At 41.6% G+C, this 24,243-nt stretch overlaps 2 protein-coding genes across 3 annotated transcripts in view; both read left to right on the top strand.

Moving 5' to 3' along the window:
• Positions 1-535: 535 nt before the first annotated feature.
• Positions 536-16,071, top strand: FEZ2 (fasciculation and elongation protein zeta 2). 2 transcript variants are annotated; one of them, XM_053459105.1, is made up of 9 exons: positions 536-1,052; positions 7,436-7,544; positions 8,599-8,715; positions 9,105-9,246; positions 10,456-10,724; positions 11,478-11,558; positions 13,619-13,694; positions 14,430-14,495; positions 15,172-16,071. In XM_053459105.1, the coding sequence occupies exons 1-9, from the start codon at positions 724-726 to the stop codon at positions 15,186-15,188; spliced, it is 1,206 nt and encodes a 401-aa protein (XP_053315080.1). In that variant the 5' UTR covers positions 536-723; the 3' UTR covers positions 15,189-16,071. The 2 variants fall into 2 exon arrangements, with proteins under 2 accessions (XP_053315080.1, XP_053315081.1); XM_053459106.1 differs by lacking the exon at positions 11,478-11,558 and having other exon boundaries at positions 537-1,052.
• Positions 16,072-21,791: 5,720 nt separating this feature from the next.
• The window catches only part of LOC128483066 (multiple coagulation factor deficiency protein 2 homolog), a 13,336-nt gene continuing 10,884 nt past the window's right edge, over positions 21,792-24,243 (top strand). Inside the window, exons 1-3 of the mRNA XM_053459108.1 lie at positions 21,792-21,976; positions 22,812-22,898; positions 23,548-23,672. Coding sequence (XP_053315083.1) covers positions 21,834-21,976; positions 22,812-22,898; positions 23,548-23,672 — 355 coding nt within the window. The 5' untranslated portion in view covers positions 21,792-21,833. The remainder of the gene's footprint in view (positions 21,977-22,811; positions 22,899-23,547; positions 23,673-24,243) is intronic.

Raw genomic sequence — 24,243 nt, forward strand, 5'->3', positions numbered from 1 at the left:
ACTCCATAGGATAACACTTATATCCCGTACTCCGTATTCACCAGCAGCTGTTTTGAGGGGTGTGGCCAGGGGCGGGGCTTTACTAAGACCCTGTGTGTGACCCCTTGACAGTTATTTGTGTAACAGAGTAAGGCGCTGAGAAGAATGCATTTTTTTTTTACATAATTTATAAACATATTTTCCACTGTTTTATACACAATATTGTAACGTTTAGGGCCGCAGAACACCGCGATAAACTCATACCTAGCAATATATTGAGATAATACAAAAGAGGGACGTCAGAAGAAGCGGGGAGAGGGAATTAGGGCCAAAATAGGGACGGTGCCTCCTGAAGAGGGACACTTGGCAGCATTGTGGAGTTTGTGTTTTGGGGACACTTCTGCCTGTGTATTGTTATTAAATACAAGCGGAAATAATACAGGGCTTCATACGCGATAAAGACGGCGTGTAAACACTTGCGAGTCTCCGTTATTGGCACATTTGCCAGTGATAAAAATGGCCGCCAGCGCGGTGTGACGCATGTCCCCGCCCTCCCCGTCAGTCTCAGTGGATACAGCCTTTAGTGGTCGGCTGGCAGGTCCCGGCTATGGAAGTGCTATAACTCCCACTTCGGACTTATGCGGAAAGAGAGCCTTTAGACTGTAGGGTTCGTAGTCGCAGACGGTGAGGTGTCGCCTGCATTCCACCGCCCCGTTCCTTTAACGTGCCCGGTACCGAGCAGACATGGCGGCCCCGCTCGCTCAGTTTGACGAAGACTGGCAAGACTTTTATGAGTTCCGGCCCCCTGCCGCGTCCCCCGGGCCCAAGAGTAACCTGGACAGAGTTAACTCCAACCCGTCAGAGGCGCAGGGAGGACTGGCAGCGCTCGATGACCTCACCGAGCTGGACAACGGCTTCTCTGTGGAGATCATGGGGGGGTTCAAGTCCATGGAGGATCTGGTTAACGACTTCGACGAGAAGCTCACCGTGTGTTTCCGCAACTACAGCACCGACACCGGCAACATCGCCCCGGTCGGGCCCATCACTGAGGAGGGCATCATGAAGGACGATGAGTGAGTCAGAGGGACTGGGGGTAATAGGGTATAAAGCACACACGTCTAGGGAGCTGCAGCTCACACAGACACAACTACTGAGGGGTGCGTACCGCTCCTCCGCCCCGCGCCTGCTGCTCCTCCGCCCCGCGCCTGCTGCTCCTCCGCCCTGCGCCTGCTGCTCCTCCTCCGCCCCGCGCCTGCTGCTCCTCTGCGCTGAACACCCACTACCCTCCCGCTTCCCTGGCCGCTCCTCCGCCGCGCTCCTGCCGCTCCTCCACCACTCTGCCCGCGCATTACCGTACACAATGGGTTCCAGAGCGTGTATGTGACACAAAAATGTACCTAAAGTAAAGCGCTACCTTTTTTCCACTTATCAGCGCCTGTACTTAACGGCAATAATTAGGTAATTTCCACTGCATTCACTCATAAGACGAGGTGATGTGCTGGCGTCATGCTGCTGCGTGTCCGTTCTTGTGAAGCGCATGTATATAAACAGGGAACAGTTCCGCGGCAGTTATGCGTGTGTTCTTAAAGCAGGGTATGCCTGTATACAGAGGATGCTGCTTTGGATAACCCGAGGCTTGTACTGTGCTCCCGGCGTACGTTATTAATAAATAGCGTCTGCAAAAAATGCACTTATCAGCACACGCTATGAATGGCTTTACTTTATAAATAATATAACCCCACTTATGCTATTATATGTATGAGAATACCTGGGCACTTTCTGAATGAGCTGACCCTGAGACTTCTGAAACATTAACCCTTTAATTGCCCATTGTGAAGGTTCTGTGCAGTTAATCAACAAATGGCTCGGAGAGCGGTCCTCCGAAGAAGCCTTGACTTCTCATTATCTCACCTGCGTTCCAGCAGGAATATCAATAACACGCTGGCAGCAAAAGCATCGATTGAGGGTCTCCGACATGACGACAGCCGGTGTAGAGCAGGAAGGAGTCCGTTCCAGACTGTGTGACCCTGAGAATCTGCCCCTTTACCCTGAGATTGGGGGCAAAAACCCCACTGGGCATGAAATCCTGACGGTGTATTAAATACATGCGTTATATGCATCCGTGGTAACAGGAGACTTCAATTGAGCTCTTCTATTTAATAGACTTTTTTGATGCTGGAAAAAATAATTCCTGCTTTTAAACAAATTCTAATCCTTGTAATTTGTTGGCTCCTTAAGAACAGTTTAATAATTTCCTTAACGTGGTGGGGTTTTTTTTATACCTTGCCGACGCAAACATTTTCTTTATTTTTTTATATTCAGTGTATCGGTCCAATGATGATTCCTGGCTGCTGAGTTTATATTTAGTATTTTTAGTCCATTTTAACCAGCAACAATAAAATGGTTTTATAACCCCTTTTAGAAGTAAGGATTAAGTAAGAGTGCATGGTGTGTGAATAAAGATTCCCACGTCTCTCTCGTAATACGACTCGCTGTAAACCCGTTAAGTGTTCTTAGCGTGGATCATTGGTAAAAGCTATGTGATTCCTGAGATACAGCCGTGTGTAGGGATCTCCCACGGAGAGCAGGCTGGATAGGGTTACATGTAATTGTACGTGGCAGGTATTGCGGTAAGCAGCTCTCTTAAAGACTTAACGGCAGCGGTGTGAGCATTGCGTGAAACGTGAAAATTGTGCCGCAGCGAGCGTGTGCTGTGTTCTCCTATGGAAACACGTTACTGTGAAGCTTGTGTAAGTGTTGGCTTATACCCGGGGCGTCCACTTTTTATCCTGCAGTGGGTGATTACATCAGAAATGTTTTTAATTGAGAGAAAACACGCTCCGTATGCCAGGGGGACGCTGTTGCAGAGTAGACGCGGTGTCCCCACAAAAGGAAACCTGTCGATCTCAAAGAGTTCTTCGCCCTCCGATTTCCTCCTCTGGGTGAGCCTTTTGGGTCCGTGGGGCAGACTTGAGGGCATTCGCAGAATAATCAAGACAAGCTGGAGTTCAGGCTAAGGCGTATCAGTCAGGATCAATGCCGAGGTCAGGTAGCCAGAGTTCAGGATAGTCGGGATCAGGCCGCGTCAAATACAGGAACAACTCTATAATACATAGTAGGATAAAACACACTATGGCAGACGCAGGAATGCTCTCTGATGCTTTATATAAGGCTCAATAGAAGGGGCGCCAGGTTCAAAAGGTGTGACTCCGTTCAGGACGTGCAGCCTGCCGGCGGACCAGAGGAGCGGGACTCGAGGGACCTGCGGCAGACGAGGTTACGATACACCGTGTATTAATACTAAGTATTGTGAATCCTGGGCAGGTTGGTGTCAAATAAAATTGAGAAGTAAAAATATATTATCACTTGAATGTGACAAGTATGCCACTGACATTGATTGGTGAGACCCATCAATAATCAGTGACCTAAAGTGTCCCTAGTAATTGATCAGATTGTAATAATTATGAATTAAAAGAAAACATTTATTCATAATCTGTGTTTTTCCTTACCTTGGATGACCTCTGTCACTTAAGGGAAGGGGGCACCTAATGGCTGCCTATTGGTCAGGAGAGGAGGGATCTGATCATCATCGTCCTCTCCTGACAGATTCTGCAGCAGTGAGCCAAACTTATCGCAGTTGACCTTTTCAGACATCTCTTTATTTTAATTCTCTAGAGGAGACTGGAGACACAAACCTCAACCCCTAAAATGCCGCGATCATGTGGTATAAAAGGGGTTAACGATGCACTATCGTTCTCACCGAAACGGCCTCTGCCACTTTTAACATAACCTGCAACTTTTGAACACAGGACGTATATGTATGTATATGGTCCACAGGCGAGCCACACGTTGAATCCCATCAGCAGAGTTGGTGATCTTTTTCTGGGGATGCGTTTTAAAGGGACCACTCGGCAGTCACTTTACTGTATATGATAACCAACAAGTTCTGCTTTGATCAACGAAGTTATTCAGATCGTTTTCATTCATATTTTTCATTACTGTTATAGCTTAGTAAAACATTAAATAAAAAATGTACAGCGCTTTACAGTATGATAGAATAATGTAAAATCTAGACTGGTTGTGGCCAGCCCTTTAAAGAATTAGGGCAAAAGTCATCCACTACCGCAATCCACATTACCCCAGCACCCCCGAAGAGTATATCGGTGTCTAGAGATGCCACGGTGTGGTTTCCCCCCCCCATTTTGAAATGTCCTCAAAGATGTTGAACATGGGTGAGGTCCAGTGACTGCAGGGGGAAAGGCACTCCACTCTTTGCCGGATACGCCTGGCGAAGCTTTGATGTGTGTTTAGGATTGTTGTCCTGCTGGAAGATGAATCTTTTTTCCAAACAACTTTAAGCCGAATGGCATGTCGCTGCAGACTAGAGTGCTGCTTCTCTTTAGTCAAAGTATAGTAGATCTTGTGCAAGTCACCAACTCCAGAACAAGCAAAGCATCCCCACACCTGAATACTTCCTGAACCGTATTTAACTGTGGGCTTTACAGACTATGGTGCTGCCCTCACATGGACTCTGCAAGTGCAACCAAAAGCATCACATTTTGATTCATCAGTAAATACATCCATAAAGTGTGAATTAGTAAGCCATTGGCTGCCTGTTAGGATTACTACATTTCCTTCTAGAATTCTGGAGTCTTTGTTATTCACCCATAGGCAGTCACGACACATTTCAGCTGTAAGACGCATGCCCAAGAATCCTATTTTAGGGGACACTGAGGGAACCGTAGATAAAGCTAAGGGGCAATCAACGCATGTGCATCCACACAGGTATGCTTAAAAGACACAACCACATGCATGCGTGCAGAGATATCCCACATAAACACGCAGTTCTATTCACTAAAAAGAGAGAGGTTATAAAGGTCCAACACTGGCAGCTTTCCCCAGCAAGAAGGCCAGAGCTGGCCCTGTATAATGTATAACTGAACGGGTGAGAAGACTTGGAAGAACTTCCATTGATCCGCATATGCATTATACACGGCAGGTAAGATTTTCCTGAAGGAGAAGCTCACTGGAGTTGGATCCTTGTAATGTATGTTGAAGAGGTTCAAATCATATCTCTTCTGCAAGTGCTCCTTTTAGTGAATAAACCCCCCTGGTGCCCATAAACGCAGATCCCAGCTCCAACCTTCAGAGTATCTCTTCTCCTGTAGCTGCAGCTTCCTGGCACCAGCAGACCATGCAGCTTCCACTCTTACGGACTGATTCTGTCACATGACGAGGAGGACGCTAACTTTGCCATCACTGATCGTACTCCAGAAGTGGAGTCTCTGCAAATACACCTGCTTCAGCATAGGGGTCCCATGAATTTAGTGGGTTCCCCTCTGCAGCGGGTGGGGACCCCTACCCACCCGGGTCCCTATTGCCCCATTATCCAACCTCACCGGTGTCTCATTTCCCTTTTCCAGCATCGTTGTATTTATTTTCGATAAATTCCATAAAAAAGCCCTTATGGCTTTGGATCCAGTAGTCCAGTGTATTTCGGGCGACGGGTGGATATTGAAACTGGACAGCTAAAAAGACCACACAAGTTAGCATTGACCTGGAAAAACCTCAACAGTGAAAATAACTCAAGATGCAGGAAGCTCAGAATCCCCAGAAAGTGTATATGAATAAGAAATATGAAAGATGGTTATTTGTAAGACTTCCTACCGACGGAAATGATTAACCTCTCATTGGCATGTATGAGCTTTTCAGTCGTCTAAGTAGTTTGCGTTCATTTTTTCTTCTTTCTCATGCCGTTGCTCGGGAACCTGACCAGAATAATTTTGCAGTGTTCCCTAGAACCTCCTTGGGAATGCAGAGGATGGTAAAATCTCTGACCGGTCTGCTGATTGTACTCTAATCGACAGATTGTTTGGGATGACGATACCCTGCCGACATGGGCGTAGGAACCCCTAAAAATCTGGGAGGGACAGCATTTTCCCCCATCAGATCCCTACTTTCTCCCCATCTCTCACACTATCTACCCTCTCCCTACCCCCCCTTCTCACTAGCTACCCCAGGGGTGTCCAAGTTTTTTCTGCAGTGGGCCACTTCATCAGAATTTTATACGTGCGCGGGCCGCACTCATTTTTCACTGTGAGAAAATATGACCTTTAATAAAATATGCAGATTAAAATAAAGCAAATGACACACAACTTTTACTTTTCCTCTCACTGATTTCTGGGCCTAGAAAGTTTTGTGACTACAAATTCAGGATAATTAAAAATGAAATAGTTCTATTTATTCTAGGGATGCACCAAAATGAAAATTCTGGACCAAAACATTCACGGTTCACTTAGCCAAAACCAAAAATGACCCCCCCCACCTTTAAAAATAATAATAAAAACTCACATTTTTAATAAAAGTAGGTAACACACCACAATTGGACAAAAAAAATAGTAATATGACTTGGCATGATAGGAGTGTGATTGCTAACAGGAATTACACTCCTATCATACCCAGGCAGCCAGTACATGCTATCACCCACGCACAAATTCATTCATTCCCTCAATCACGCATACTCATTCAAACACCCTCCCCATCCCCTTACCTGCACTGCAGCTCCTCGATGCTGCTCACAGACTTCAGCAGGGGGCGCGGCCTCCCTCTGCCTTCTCTGGTACTGTACAGAGGAAGCAGGACTGGAGCATAGTCATGTGATGTCACGTGAACTCTGCTGGGTTCCGCTTCCTCTGTGCAGTACAGAAGACCCTCCCACAGGTAAGTAGCAGGGCTCTTGTTGTAGCAGGGCTCGAGGTGCGGCATTTCTATTGGGGGTTCCTACGTCCCTGGGGGGGTTCTTCATTATCGGTCCCCCCCCGCATGAGTTACTGGGGGGGGATCTATCCCCCCACCCCGGTTCCTACGCCCATGCCTGCCGAGACCCGCGTTCTAGCTGTGACTCGCTAAAATATATGTTTTATTTACACCATTTGCCCTGTTCGTTGGCATTTCTCTAGAATGACACGAATCTTACATTTCTTTAGTGGCAAAAAGTGACTTGCTTGGGTGTGTTTTGCAAGCTTTCCCTGCTTTTGCCGGCAGCTGTGTCTACTACTTAGTGTTGTGTAAGCGGCTGCCGTGTTCATTACTGCGTGAAAAACACATTAGAGGTGTTTTGCAGACGAGAAAAAGCAACAAGGACATGGTGTTGGGCGCTTTCCCATGTGTGAGACTATTTAAATATAGATGTGACAGAATCTGGAGACCCTTTGTGTGACTGTACATGGCTTGTGGTCACCATGCGCACCGAGGTCTGTTGGACGTAACTGCTGGGCCGTTGTTCGTTGTGTTTTGGATGATAACCTTGCTGGGGTCAGCTGGATTGACAGTGAAGTACAAAGATTAGAAATACCCCAGTTATTAGCCTCTTACTTAAATGATGGGAACCGGAAATGGTTTGTGTCGAATCTTTATCTGTACGTGATCATCAAAACCCGCTCTTCTTTCTCTCTAGAATCTGGAACACCTTGACTGACAACTATGGGAATGTTATGCCAGTTGACTGGAAGACATCTCACACCAGAACCTTGCATTTGCCAACTTTGAACCTTTTGGAAAAGGCAGTAAGTATTTTTTTTGATATCTTGTGTATGTTTTGTTAACTATTCCTGAGCGTCCCCTGTAAGCGGTGTTTTGTTGGCCCGGTATATTGTAACAATAAATCACGGATTTCTTGGGTCATCCTACCACTAGAACTACACATTATGCATGGCCCCCGGTGCCGTTGTTGCGGAAGAAACCTGATAGGGATTTTTGTAGATCCCTGGACAGCATTCTGTGCTGTGTGGTTATTATCATTTGCTGGCTTTCACCATGTTACATGTTTACTCCAGAACATTATGTGGAATGTTATCCATCCTATAGTATGGCTTTAACACGCTGCAAGCGAGTACCTTCCTATGTGTTCCAAAGTGGCGGTTTGTGTACATATCCATCTATTCCCCTGCCCGATATATTAGGTGTCCGTCCGTCTCCAATCCCCTGAGTAAGAAGAAAATGCACGCAGTCCCCTGTCTGCTCGTTCTCGCTGCGCCAAAGACACTTGGGGCATGTTCCTTTCCGCGTTGCCCTGGATTAGTGTACGTTTTGTTGTGGAACTGTAAATAGGTCAGCTGTCCCCATTTCTGTGCACATGGTAGAAGACCGTGTTTGAAAGGCACAAATGTCCTTCACTTCCAGATTGAGGAAAAACATTCTTGCCATTTGCTTATAGTTGAGTAATGAATACAAATGAAAATGTATAAAAAAATAAAATCTCTATCACAAGGCAAGAAGATCCCAGGAAATGGGCTCCTGACTTTTATATTTATCGCTATGGGTGTTCAGCTTTCTGGCTTCTACCTTCTATACTAGCTTCTAAGTTTGTTGAGCCCTTGTATGTATCAGCAAATTACAACATTCAGGCTTTTTCACCCCCAAACAGTGTATGGAGAACAATTTTTCGGTCTTCGTTCTTTCTTTGAAGCAGTTGGCTTTGTTATTGGCCTTTTAATACTTCATGCTGTATGTGTTAATTCTGTGGGCTACACTAAGAAGACTTGTATCTTATTTATAAAAGCTGTAGATCCCAGTAACTATAAGCATATTCGTGAGATACTTGCTGTTTTATTTTTTTAGACGAACAACAATTTGAATCTTGACTTGTCTGATGATGAGGAGTTAAGGGAACAACTAGATATGCATTCGATCATTGTCTCCTGCATCAACGAAGAGCCTCTCTTTACAGCTGAGCAGGTAAAAAGGGTGACTAAAAACCTTAAAAAAAAGATTTTAAAAATCCCAATGTTAACTGAAAACTAAATATTCCTTTATGCATTCAGCACTTAATAGTTCATTACACGCAGCTCAAGAGGTATTAGATCAGTGCTGTTATCATTCCTTTCAGAGTCTGTTTTGCTTTGATATTTTAATTTTCGGTACTGCATTTCCTGATTTAATCACTCAAAAATTCAGGTCACTGAGCAATAAATGCCCAGCTATTGAGGAGACCGTAACGTTTTCAACCCGTTTTAATTTATTTTAGTACTGTAGCAAGAGGACGCTAAACGGTATTAATGTTTACCCAAATGCGTCGGATTCATAATTCATGTTCCTAGTGTTTAGCTGTGCTTTATTGTTTGAAGGTTATTGAAGAGATAGAGGAGATGATGCAGGAATCCCCTGATCCAGAGGAGGAAGATACACCCCAGTCGGACCGTCTCTCCATGCTTTCACAAGAAATCCAGTCGCTCAAGAAATCTTCTACAGATAGCGCATATGAAGAAAGTAAGCATACTGGTTATTTGATGTCAAGGCAATCATTCACTCCCAGCATGTACATATGGATCGCTTTCTCTGTGTTCTGAATCCGAATTGTATTTATTAGAACACTGTCAAGTAGGGTTCATAAAATTAACATATAGTCTCACAAAATAGGTGTCATTTTCACCATCTGCTATGATAAGAAGGCTATAGTAGAAATAATTTATTAGGATAACTCCATGAAAGCTGGTTCCTTGGAGAATGCGGCCAGCACATGCTCTGTCCTTGAGTATGAACTGCCTGCTGGCAATCCGGTGCACTTCGGTACCGCTGTCATTGAAAGAGAAACATGGCCGGTGGGACTTCGAAGTACTCTGATTATAGAAGCCTTTTTGTTTGAAAGGCACATACGATAAGTTGAGGAAATTTTGGTTAAATGCTGAAAGTTAAATGTGCTCCTGTAACCTCGTAAATGCGTTGGTTCTTTAGCCGTTCGCTGATTTTCTTTTCTTTAGAATCCAATGCTGCGGGAACAAATTTGTTCAGCGTGCGGCAACTACATTGTAGCTAGACTCAAAAAAAAGAATTGGTGTTTGTGTAATGAGATCCGACTTTGCACTCTTCAAATAGAGGTGGACAATTTCAGATTAAGTGCCTCCAATGTTGGGAAGGACTGCACACATGGTGATAAATTCTATTGAAATTAGTTGTTTTTTTTGTAGTTTCCATTGATGGCGATTCATTCCTAAAGAATATGAATCCTGGCCTTAATGCTAATCTCTCATAGATTAGTACATGAGGAAAGCCCCTTTTTTGTTTGTATTTGAGGTCACCACCATATATTAACTATAGATCACAATGATCCACTAAGTTTTTAAAGGGACGCTATTTTAACCAATCCAGTCAGTGGCAGGAAAGCTCTGCCACTGAAATCAATGGGGGCTCTTTCTGTGCATGCACGGGAGAGGGGCAAATGTATATGGAGGGATTGCGCCCCATGTATTTGCAAGGCAGACCCCACAGAAATGCACCGTATATGCATTAAAGTGAATATAATGGCTGCAGTTTCCCTTTAACGGTATTGACATGAGACGGTGAATCCTGTTTGAGTTTTGTTTGTTTCCTCAACTTACTCCGGACGAGGAGCTCCCAAACTACAGCTGTAGATTATCAATTGTATATTGGTCAAATAGAACCTCTGGCCTTTCTAAAGTTTTCTTCCGTGTTTCCTAGGAGTGAAGAGAATGTCCGTTGCGGAGTTAAATGACCTACTTGAAGAAATTGAAACCGCTATTAAGGATTACTCTGAAGAACTAGTGCAACAGCTGGCTTTGAGAGATGAGCTAGAGTTTGAGAAAGAAGTGAAAAACAGCTTTATTTCTGTCCTCATTGAAGTCCAGAACAAGCAGAAAGAGTATAAAGAGAACCTGAAAAAGAAGAAAAGGCTGAAGGGTGGGAGTTCGCAGAACGGCAAGCAGGAGAGAAGTCACATCCCGGGGACGGTAAGGATGCGTTTCCTCTTAGCCGTCGGCTATATTTCTAAAGTCGTTTTTATGGCCGATTTAATATTACATACCTTCCGCTGGAAATATATAGCATTTAATGAAGCCATATTCCACATACTCTTATTGCCAGACTTGAACAGAATTATGTGCTCTTTGTGGATAAGTAAAGTTATTTTGTAGGGAGTCTGTATAGATCTACAGAGATTACACACGTTAGATCAATGTTTCTGCTGTTGATTTTCGTTTTTTTTTTTTTTTTTTTTTTTTTTTTTATGAAGGCTTCCAAACATTTAACAGAAATGATGTTTTTAACAGATTATGCAGATCCAGGCTTTTTTGAGGTTCAATACATGTGCGGTTTCGTTATTCACATTGATTCTGTCTATTACTGCCTTGCTGTAGTGTGTCCTGCGTTGACCTTAGAAGCCCTCAAGCTGCAGAGCCACAGAAAGCGTTGGATGCCTTTTCTGGCTCCTTACATGACTTCATTGGCAGTTGATGTTTTTTAACCATTGTAAAGCGTTTTGTGGGCTTTTTTGTGTGATTGCTCAGTTGCTATGAAGTAATGTGCCTGCTTTTGTATAAACTGTTCTGTTCTTTCCTTGTTTTTATTCATTCCTTTTTTTCTCTCTATGTGTGGGGATTTTCAGAGACTGTCTGTTTTCACTCACATATCAGTAGACTCTTTCTTACTAACACCCAGTTTTCTCTCTCTCTCTCTCTCTCTCTCGCTGTCTGTGCTTGCTATAGCGCTTCAGCATGGAAGGCTTGTCAAACGTAATACAGAATAGCTTTCGTCAGACGTTTGGGAATTCAGGTGGAGAGAAACAGGTGCTGGGATTTCTCTTAACATTTCGTTCTATGTCTGTCAACTAAAGAACGCAAACGAGTATGGGCCCCATACGTAGTTAACGTTTGCATGCAGTTTCCATGTGTCACGTGAAGTTTATTTGTGCAAAACCCATCAGTGAAGGCGTTTTGAAAGTACACTATATGGTTAAAAAGTACATGGACACCCCTTATAATTATTGAGGTTAGCTGCTTTAGCCTCACCCATTGCTAACAGGTACGTATAAACAAGCACATAGACGGCCATCTTTGTAGACTAACGTTGACAGTAGAACAGGTTATACTGAAGAGTTCAGCGACTTTAAATGTGGCACTGTCATAGGATGCTGCCATTGCCACAAATACGTTGGTGAAATTTCAGCCCTGGTAGACCCCCCCCCCCCCATTCACTGTAAGTACTATTATTGTAAAGTTTAGGAGTAGCCACTCAGCCGCAAAGTGGTAGACGAAGCGCACTTGCAAAGCGTGTACAAATAGTCTGTCTTCTGTAGCATTACTGACTACAGAGTTCCAAACTACCTCTGGAAGCAACAATCACACAAGCATTATGTGCCAGGAGCTTCATGAAATGGGTTTTCATGGCCGAGCAGCTGCACACAAGCTGAGGATTACTTGCACAATGCCAAGTGTCTGGTGGAGTTACGTCATTGGACTCTGGAGCAGTGGAAGCGTGTTCTCTGGAGTGACGAATCATGCTTAAAAACAGGAAGTGTGCTGGATGAATCTGTTTGGTGGATGTCAGGAGTACGCTACCTACCTGAATGCACAGTGTCTGCCATAAAGTTTGGTGCTGGAGGGATAATGGTCGGGCAGTTTTTCAATGTTTGGGTTGGGCTCTTAGCTCCGGTGAAGGGTAATATTAATGCTACAGCCTACAGACATTTTGTACAATGCTTCCAACTTTGTGGCACCAGTTTGAGGAAGGCTCTTTCATGCTCCAGCCCTGAGCAGGATCCGAAAAGACATGGTTTGACCAAGTTTTTGGTGTGGAGGAACTCGAGTAGCCTGTACAAAGCCCTGACATTAACCCTATTGAACACCTTTGGGATGATCCGGAACCCTCGTTGTGAACTGGGCCTTCTGCGTCCAAAATCAGTGTTTGGCCTCACATATACCCTCTGGGCACAAATTCCTACAGATATGCTGCAAAATATTGTGGGAAGCCTTCCCAAAAGAGCGGAGACTATTATAGCTGGAAAGAGGGAGACAACTCAGTATTAATTCCATATTTTGGAATGGGATGTCCAACAAGCTAATACTGGTGTAATGTTCAGGTGTCCACATACTTTTTATATAAGTACTTTGATATGCATTTGTTAAACCTATAGGGGAAAAGAATTAAGAGCTACTTACCACAAGGAAAAGCTGCAGCTGTAGATCTAAAGACCACCATCTCTTGTATCCATTGCCTGTTCCCAGTGTCTCCTGTTTCTCCTTTCTAGTGTCCATACCCTCTGCCCAGCCTCCAAGTGTCTGCCACTTACTCCATTCAGTGTCCAACCCCTCCCCCCCCGTGTCTTTTCTTGCTTGCTGGGGGCTATGTAGTGTGGGGCCCAACATCAGGAAGCGTGAGGTCATTTGTGTGACATCAGCACTGGGCTGGGCCCCTTACAGCTGTATCAACCATTCTTCCTGATGGTGGCCCTGCTTAGCCATTAGTGCTACCTATAATCACCCGTGTCATTTGGTCCAAAATGCTGGCTACGGGTTCTTTTTTTCCAGATGTATCAGGTTTAACAGTTATTGAGAGATTCTGTAATAAAGGATTGTAAAACTGTGTCTCTTTGTTGGTTGTAGATTTGTAGATTACTTTGATTCAGTTAAAGGCGTGTTTGGTTTGGGAAGTATTAAAGCTCAAATGAATCCAAAAGATATATCCGTCACTATAGCCATTAGCTCCATGGTTGATGTAGATGTGTTTCCCGTGATTCTCTCCTGCTTGTTGATTCCGTTTGACGTGTTCCCTGGAGCTTATAGTAATGTCATTAGCACATAACGTGTCAGAATTCAATTTTATCAACAAATTTATTTTGTATCAACAGTATTTGACCACAGTTATTCCATATGAAAAGAAAAGCGGCCCTCCGTCTCTTGAAGACCTCCAGATACTAAGTAAAAGTAAGTATAAACTTCCATTTTCAATGGGCATTTAAAGCTTAAAAAGCCTAACGTCTTTAAAATACTGAATTTCTCAGATAATTGTTCTAAAAAAATAAATAAATAAAATCCTTTAAATGCATATTAGTTCAACCAGTTATCCAACTCATGTACCGTATTTGCTCGATTATAAGACAAGGTTTTTTTCAGAGCAAATGCTCTGAAAAATACCCCTCGTCTTCTAATCGGGGTCGTCTTCTAATCAGACCTCAAATAGACCTCAAACTTGGATCAATGGCAACCTCGGTGTGTAAAAGGTCATAACCACTCCTTTTTGCCTAAAGAAGTGTAACTTTAACCTAAAAAGCTTATCTGTGTGTTAAGATGTAGCCTGGTTATGTACAGACAATTCACAAGCTGTGTAATTGTATTAACCATGTATTGTCTATTAGAAAGTTTAGCTACAAAGTAGATACGCCCTTACCACAGTGACATAGAAAGGATGCTAAAGGCAGACGCCCTACGAGATCCCCCGGCGTTCCAAAACATGTCACTATAAAAATAGGCAGATGTGGAAAGTGTGTTTTTTGGGGGGGGGTTTTCCAAAGCATTTGTACTTTTATAGCACTTTTTCACACTTGCCTAAAACATTTGCACAGTACTGTATATTAAATTGGAGGCAAGGGGGCTGTTGGCATTTTGAATGGCATTGTTGGAGATTGTCCCATGATTGGATCCCATGTCTTGTATCTCTAGTACTTCGGGCAATGAAAGACGACAGTGAGAAGGTACCAACTTTACTAACGGACTACATTTTAAAAGGTGAGTAACCCAAAGTTAGGTTTGTAGGGTCTGGCGTAAATTTTGGCATAACTAAATGACCGTAATTAAAACTACCTTGGCTGGTCTATTTATACATTGAAATAGAAGTTGCAGCTTGGTTGCTGCAGCTGCCCTCATAAAGCCTGCTGTTCCACAAAGATAAAACATTAATTGCTCTCTCTAATATGGAAGCAAATACATTTTAGCACATCTATCATTTTAATACTTCAAACATGCACTTTTAACTCCCCCCCCCCAATAACCCGATCAGTGGCTGTTTTTGTGTCCCATGACAAATAATTGCCACAAAAAAACATGAATGAGACACCATCTTACACGATTAAATAATTCTTTTTGGGGTAGACTTGGGCATTCACCAACACTAGAAATGCCCAAGAAATATACATACTTTGAACTCTGTTTCTGAAATGAATTCCCGAGGTAACGTCTGTTACTATTGCTCTGTTTCTTTAAAGTGTCAGAATTGGTTGTTTTAAATGGAATATATTTTGTTTCTTTTCAATCGCTTCCGTAGCCATGAGCTAGACTTAGAAGATCATGCGCAGATCATATGGTCTTCTCAACTATTGCTTGATTTTCTTGCTGCCATTTATTTCTTTTTTAATCATTAGTGTTAATTTATTAAGCTGTGATGTGTTGCATGTTTCTCTTGCAGTTCTGTGCCCTACTTAAGAAGCCCCCGGTTTCTGAAGACTGCTCGTGTACCTGCCTCGGGATACAGTGTTTCCTGTAATTGTTCCACGCGTTTTTCATGGTTCCATTAAGTGTTGCCTATCGGGCCTTGTAGCTGAAATTATAATCGCCGACATCCCATTTCTCTTAACAAAATGTATTTTGAGCACGGTGGTAGATGTATTCAGCGCCTTCATGTGCCTGTGATAGCAAAGTATTACGTAGCCGCGTTCCACCATTGCTTGCAGAGTGCAGACAACTGCTTGTCCCTTGCATGCACGTCCACCTGGTCGTAGCCCTTTGAATTGCCATGTCGTGAAGGGTTAATACGATCTATGAACAAATGTACAGTTTTAACCTGTTTTTATGTGTTAAAATCTATTTTTACAGCAAATACGAGTAAAAACACTAATTTTACGGTTTTAAGAGGGGGGGGAATAAGGTTTATTACTCATACCAATTTTAACTGGCAGACCCTGTTGTCTGCTTACTAGTTATATTAATACTGTTAACTCTAATGTATAAAAGGGATCAAATTCTAATTGCACTGATTTTATTTTTCCAACAATATTAAAAATGTACAAAACACAGTAGAAATCTGGAAACTGAGTTTATCCTGGGATTAAAATGTTTATTAATCTCATGATCTACCTGTTTCATTGTAAATAGCCCCGAACCCTCATTAACTGGTTATGGAAACATAAACGTTCGTGTTCGTTGTTTTGTTTTGTTTTTTTGTTTTTTTTTTTTTTGGCCTTTTCAAATATCCATTAAATAAACCTGCAAAGATGTTTAAATGTATAGGCTACACAACATAAATTGTCAAAATATGCCTGTAAACCTAGATATTTTTTAATTACCATATTTTTAACTCTTAATGGCACCATTTCCTAATGTTTTTTCATTTTTTTGTAGTGTTATATGTGATATGTGAATATTAGTCCTGGCTAAATGTATATTTTTTCCTGGAAAAAGACAAGTTATATTGACGTAGGGAATCGAATGGCTGAATTGCAAGAGACTAAAGGGAATAATTGGCTGTCTCTGAGACCTTTAACTGTTTCCACGCCAGAGGCATGAGCAGTATGTTACAGAACACGCTGTTGCGGTGACCTCTGGCAATCAAAGGCTTAAAGGGAATACTCTGTCTCACGCTGCTAAGCTTCTGAGTGATAAAGCAATTATCTAATAGAATAACCCTGATTCCGTCAACTCTGATTTGTAATTCAGCGGCACTTTTAGATTCCTTTTTAGAATGTTTTCATTTGATTGAAGTAAAAAAAATGTTTTCCGTAAACAGATTTTTTTGCGTTTCACGGTCCGTATGTTTTTCCGCTGCTCATTTTTCCACGCAAAAAAGTAGTGATTGATCTGAGATCACGTAACGTTGGTTAATTTCAGGGTTTCTCTGTAGGATTGGTTAACCCACGGCAGTTCACTGCTTTTAGTAAGATTCAGTGAGATGAATCTGTAAAGTGTAAAGTGCTGTCCTGACAGACCAGCTTATCGACACCAAGACCGGGCTTCTATACACGAGATCTGCCACATAAACAGTATTATAGTCGGGATAAATACAAGCAGGTACTATTAAGCTGACTAAAGGCAGTATTTAGAAGCATCTTTACTGGTTCTTCAACAGAAGAAAGCCGCTTCCTAAAGAATAGTTTAATCCGGAGGCTTCCAGTTATCCTATAATCGCCCATCGCGTTTTCTTTACTGGCCACAGACCTCGGTGTTATAATGAGATTTGTGAGCTGCGTGTCGTTAGCCAGATACACTAGATAAATAAACATTTCTGTCGTTAAAAATAAGGTTTACAGTACATGTCGGGTCGCATTCATCTGCTTTCACCTCTTGCCTTCTAACAAGTTCCTATTCTGCAGAATAAAACTAAATCCTCTGTGGTATATTTACGCAATGCACTAAATTAATTTACAATGCATTGGGTGTATTATAAAAACCTCGCATCAAAAAATGACCCAGTACAGTGTACAGCTCAAACTGTGAGCTTTAGGGGTATATTGGCGCAGCACATTTAATGCCTGGTACTGATACTACCTAACGCTGTTCTTTCGCATATTTAAACCCACAAGAAATTGTATAATGGGTATTTACGGTCACAATAATAATAATAAAAAATGCATGTCATTATAAAAAGCTACACCATATCAAGGCTCCCCCCCAATCAGAACACGTTTTCATGCTCACAAACTGGACTACCCGACGCTGTATATTCCCATATATTTATCTTTATTGTGCATGTATTTTTAATGCTTTCTGACATTAAGACGGCCTTCTTGATGCAGTGTTTGATATATACTTCTGTACAACTGATAAGTTATTAGTATCAATGCATGCGGTGCAAATATTAATCCATTATCGCCCGTAGCTCTGTTCAGTGGAAGCGTTGGATAACCCGTACCTGCTTTCATGAATATATCACAAATATTACCATCATATATGTAATCCAAGCTCTTGTAGTTTACATTTGGGTTCAGAAGTCTGCCAAAGGGAATTACAATGCTACAGAACATAATTATATCCTGTAATAAATCTAACTAAAAGCGCTATTTTTAGAGAATTTTCCCAGAGAACCAGCATTTATTAGGCCTGATCGCTTTACTCATATTGCAAAATATTTTTCACTGTAATATGTTTAAAAGGGACTTCTGAAATATCACGCACAAGAAATTCACTGAGGTTGGCAAAGCGAAGACCATGAGTTCAGACTAACTCTTCTTTAGTGAATAAACCCCAACAAGGTTTATTATCGGATATTGATGTTACGGATGAGTTAAATTAAGAGCCAACACCAGTGAGCTTCTGCCACAAGAAAGACTGGTCTGGCCCTGTATGCGGCATAGCAATACGAGAAGGTTCCTTTAAAGTAGCATCACCAACTTTACTATACATTATACAGGGCTAACCAGGACCAGTCTGGCCTTCTGGAGACCAATGGCACCTTCTATGTATGTTTTGACTAAAATGTAACAATGTTTATCAAATGTAGCAATGCTTATTTTATTCGTGTTCGGATCTCCTCTGAGCTTTTTGGGATTTATTTTGTTTTTTATTACACTCTTTCGTATTTTTTCCTGTTTTTTTTTTAATCCCGGTTTCTGTTTACAAGTACGAAGCCAAACCCAAATAAATCCTGATTTTAATGTAATGGGAAACCTGTATTTTGTTTTTCTTTGTATACCTTTTTGATTTTCTAGTAGCTCTGCTCTTTACGGTATAGTTTTTATTAACAGAGTGGACTTTATCTCCAACCGATAAACAAACGTGGCTATAAAATTATACGACGTGTGGAACGGTGGGCTTCTGGTGCTATTCAGAAACATACTGAATTCAGATTAAAGGTTACAGAATTTGCTGTTTACTACCGCCTAAATATTGGATGTATAACTGAAGGGAACTGGTTCCTTTATGCTTTTAGAAGTGGAATACAAGGGTGGTAAAGGGGCCTGGACATCTCCCACCATCATCTCCTCTGTGATCAAAAAAGTATCCTCCACCTTGTAGCACTGATATAATCACAGCAAGTAGGAGTTTATAGAAGAGGCGCTTCTACTTCAGCTGTCTAAAATTAAAGACAAATAAGTTGATGTGGTCTGATGGGATACACCCCAAGTCATTAAAAGGTCTTGATGTTGTACTAGCAGAACAGGCGATATATTTAACCAATCATTGTTAATGTGAACAGTCCTAGAAGACTGGAGATTCGGGATTGTTGTGCCCATTCACAAAAAAGGCGGTAGGGAGGAGCCGGCCAACTACAGACCAGTAAGTCTTACATCACTAGTGGGGAAATTAATGGAAACTATGTTAAAGGATAGGATTGTTAAACATCTGAAGTCACAATGACTTCAAGATCAGAAACCACATGGGTTTATTTCAGGGCAGTGGCATCGCTACGGGGGGCAACCCCAGGTTATCCCCCACCCCCCCGTTACCCCCTGCCAAATTTGGAACCACCCAACCTAGGGTGACAACATGTCCCAGATTCCCGGGTCCCGGGCAGCGTGAATGGAAACGCTCTGAGCGCCGGAATGAGGTCATATTCCGGCGCTCAGTAGTGAAGCAGCACGCACCATGGCAGAGCAGGGTGACAGAGGCCTCGCACTCCCACCGTAGGACTTCAAGGTAAGTGAACTACAAAGTGGGGAGAGGGTAGATGGTGGGTAGGGTAGATAGTGGGGAGGGAGTAGATAGTGAGAAACAGTAGTAAGAATATTGAAATAAGTAAAGTGTGTGAATGAATTAATGTGTGGATGAATTGTCTGAATGAGGGAGAGACTTAATGAATGAATGTGTGGATGAATTGTCTGAATGAGGGAGAGAATTAATCAATTTGTCAGAATGTTTTAATGAATATGTGTAAATGATTTGTGTGAATGTGTGAGAGAATAAATGATTGTGTGGCAGAGCCTGTCCTAGTGTGTGTGTTTGTGTGGCAGAGCTTGTCCTGGTGTGGCAGAGCCTGTCCTGGTGTGTGTTTGGGTGTTGGTGTGGCAGAGCCTGTCCTAGGGTGTGTGTTTGGATGTTGATGTGGCAGAGTCTGTCCTGGTGTGTGTGTCTGGGTGTCGGTGTGGAAAAGCCTGTCCTGGTGTGTGTGTGTCCTTGGTTATCTGTTTCCTGGCACTTAATTTGCCGTAGGAACTATTTCATTTTTACTTATGGAGAGATAAAAACGCCCTCCTGAATTTGTAGTGACTTTAAGGGACAAAACATTCAAGGCCCTGAAACCATTTAGTGGAAAAGATAAGGTATTGTGTTATTTACTATTATAATATTTATTTCAAAGATTATTCGCACTAAATTGTGGCTTCAGGCATCCCATGTTGAATGACCAAGTATTATGAATGTATATGTATATATATATTTTTTCAGTGGTATGATTTAATGGTGGTAAATATTAATGCCCCCCCAGTTTTGACTGTGGTATCTTATATGCCCCCCCCCCTCTATATATTGGTTTAAGAGCACATAGAACACTTATAAATAAACTGCAATCTCCCAATATTGTTGAATGGATCAGGCAGCGGCTGAGTGACAGAAAACAGAGGGTTGTAATCGATGGAGTATATTCAGAGCAAGGGATCTCGGGGATCTGTACTTGGAACCATTCTTAAATCTCGTTATTGGTGAGATTGTAAGGTAAGGTATGTCTTTTTGCTGATGATGCAAACATTTGCAACAGGGTTTATGTTCCTGGAGGGAGAAGCCAAATGGCAAATTATTTAGGTAAACTGGAAAAATGGTCAGAGCTGTGGCAACTGACATTTAATGTGGATAAATACAAAGTAATGAATCTAGGGGATAAAAACCCAAGGGCGGGGTATAGAATATTTGATACTGTCCTAACCTCAACGTGCGAGGAAAGAGATTTAGGGGTAATTATTTCTGAGGATTTAAAGGTAGGCAGACAATGCAGTAGAGCAGCAGGTAATGCTAGCAGAATGCTTGGTTGTATAGCGAGAGGTATTAGCAGTAGAAAGGGAAGAGCTCGTGCCGTTGTACAGATCACCGGTGAGACCTCACTTGGAGTATTGTGTACAGTACTGGAGGCCGTATCTACAGAAGGATATAGATGTGTTGGAGAAAGTTCAGAGAAGGGCTACTAAGTGGTTCATGGATTACAGGATAAAACTTACCAGGAAAGGTTAAAGGATGTTAATATTTATAGCCTGGAAGAAAGATGTGACGGGGGATATGATAGAAACATTTAAATACTTAAAGGGAATCAACACAAGAAAGGAGGTAAGTATATTTAAAAGCAGAAAAACTACTACAACAAGAGAACATAAATGAAACTTAAACTAGAGGGACAAATGTTTAAAAGCAAAATCAGGAAATACTACTTTACTGAGAAAGGTACTGAATGCATGGAATGGCCTTTCAGCAGAAGTGGTAGAGGTTAATACAATGAAAGAGTTTACACATGCATGGGATAGGCATAAGGCTAACGTAGATATAAGATCATTAAACTATTCAGAAATTGGGCAGCCTGGATGGGCCAAATGGTTCCTCTCTGCTGACGCATTCTATGTTTCAATGATGGGGGATAGAGCAAGTCCATGGAGGCTATTCTGTACTGGCACACTACAAGACAAAAAGGGGGCATAATGACCCATGCTGCCCCGCTCTAGCAACAGATTGAGTCCTGCAATGTGCAGCCAAAAATATTAAAATTTTTTAATAGGGAAGTATTTAATGAAGTGTTGGGACAAAGGTCAGTCTCCGACTAAGAGGCACAGGGGCTTAGATGTAATGTAATGATGTGATATATCACGGAGAGGATGGTAGATAAGTATACGGCTATCCTGGATACCCTGATATTTCTATGTTTTCGAGGTTTTATAACTGTTAAAAACGAATTATCCCTTTTCCATATAGATGCGTGTTTATTCCCTACGATAGTTTTGCACGCTCATAAAACTACACTTCTGGTTTAAATTAAACGCATTATTTGTGTTCAACAAATGCGACGTTTCCCCTGATCTGCATTACACGCCTTTACAAACCAATCTTTACTGAAAATGACCCACGCTGGTAGATTCTGTGGGAACGTGGCATCTGGTATAAGGCCACCTCAGCAGAAGGGCTCAGACACACCGAGGAACACGCGTCGTGGGGAATACTATGGAGAAACACTTCTTCTTCCAACTTTTTCTGTTCTTTCTGTTTGCGTCATGGAGGTTCGTGACCTGCAGTCCTAATGCAAAAGCGGCTAAAGAATTCCCTTCGCATGTGTTCCACAATAAAACTATCATCGCAGACCATCAGTAAGTATTCTGCAATTAAGTTTCTCTTAGTGCGCACAATGTGTAGTCCTTCCCAACACGAGAAACCTTTAGAGTTGGACTATTAAATGGACTCTCTATCATCATTAGTGGGCTATGGGGCACATCGTGCTAACCTACACAGAATTGGAAAGAGCCAAACTGGGTTTTTTTTGCCTCAAATTAACAGATATAGGAAAGGCTGAACTTGATGGACGCATGTCTTTTTTTTCCCAGCCTATATAACTATGTACCCATTTGGTGCACAAATCCAGCTTAAAATATGATTTCCAAATATGTAACTATAATAAATTGCACGTATTATATAGTGATTTAACTGTACATTTCGCAGGGCCAATAAAGCCGTTACTGTAGAAGCTCGCAGTAATTGGCCTTTTGTAAGGTGGAATATGTATATGTGTATATATATATATATGTATATATATATATGTATATATATATATGTATATATATATATAATATAAAATATATGCATAAAAGTGAGGAAACTTTTCAAACATCCCTCGTGTGTGTATGTATGTGTGTATATATATATATATATATATATATATATATATATATATATATATATTCCACGTTATGAAAGCCCAATTACTGTGAGCTTTATTGGCCCTGTGTAATGTATAGTTAAATCAGTGAGATTTCTTCAGACAACTCACTCATTGAATTATGTATTATAAAGGGTCAGTACAGCTCTTCACATTGGAGAAAGTTGCCAATGTTGGTCCTTCTTACAAGAAGTGTGAAGTGAAAACCCTTAATGACTAGACCCACCAAAAATACTATCAAGATAAATGTATTGTATTGTAATTGCCAGCCATCTAGAAGAAGACCTTAAACATGAAATAGGCGATGTTGACTTGGAGAAAGCATCTGAAGACGAACTGGAGTTTTACTATTTCACGTGAGTACAATTACACACAATTCATTATTCGACCCAAACTGCCTTAAAGCTTCTCGTGATTTGGCACTTTTTTTACTATTTTTTGGCCAAATTCTAAAGAACTAAGGGAACATTTAATAAGCCACCATACACTGATGGGCCTTTTCTCCATTAAAAATGTATATTGTAATACTGAGCCTCTCAGCGGCTCCATGGAGCTTTCAGGGCAGACAGAGCGGCCAATTGCTTTTGCCAACCAGTTCTTTCCATACTGTTTCCACAACTTTTAACATTTCCAATGGCCAACAAAGGACTGTTTCAGGGATCTATGTAAAGGTAAGGTAGGACTTTTTAAAATCGTACTCAGATTGGCATATATCTGCACATCTGCTTGTTCACATGTAATTGTAATTTCACGTCTTCTAGACATCAAATCATTCTGTGCATAATTAGAAATAAAACTCAGCTACTTCCTAATAGACATAGGGGAGATAGAACATAGCAGACATAGAGGGGTAAATGTCATTAAGCAATTAAACACTAGGTGTAATATGAGATTTTTAAGTAGGAAACTAACGGGTAAATTTGATGGACCAATTCTGACTTCGCAACCTACACGTCTGTCTTCTGTTACTATAAATTGAATCTGTCATATGTGTACACTGTGCAGAATGCATGATTTCGATCACAACAAGCTACTGGACGGGCTGGAGATAATGGCGGCATTGCAGGACTCGCTTGAACATTATTTGGGGGACACATTCTCAAAGGAAGAGAAGATGAAGCATTACATAGGTACGTAATGGGTGAAGATCGGCAACATGGGGACTGAAAGCCTGTATGTTGCTCAGACAATGCCACCCGCATGTAATAGTATAGGAAAGTGATCATCATATCTGAATTATTCAGTATTTTGCTTCAATCAATCAAAAATATTTCACCTTATTAACTGCAGTCGCAGTAAGTTATATTTTATTATAGTAGTTTATACTTTAAAATAGAACAGTGAAATTACTGGTAGTATTTATTTTATTTTTTTTACAAATTCAATTTTTTCCCTTTTTAGTTGGCTTATGATATATGAATTTATTAATATCAATTAAAATTTATTGAGATATTATGCTAAATCATGCTCACATCATTTTAAATTGAAGACTCACCTTCAAATATTTGTGATAATAGGTTTAAAGGCAGCTCAAAGCAAAAGCATATTGAGCAAAACCCATCATTAGCTAAGACATTCCATGTAAGCACCGCAATGCAGAACAAGTCACAGAGTACATATCCCAATCATTTGTTAAAATCTAATTAATTACAATAGAATCCTCAAAGCCCTTTAAAGAGGAATTGCATTGGTGTAAACCTT

Source organism: Spea bombifrons, chromosome 3, assembly GCF_027358695.1.
Source record: "Spea bombifrons isolate aSpeBom1 chromosome 3, aSpeBom1.2.pri, whole genome shotgun sequence".
NCBI classification, from domain to species: Eukaryota; Metazoa; Chordata; class Amphibia; order Anura; family Pelobatidae; genus Spea; species Spea bombifrons.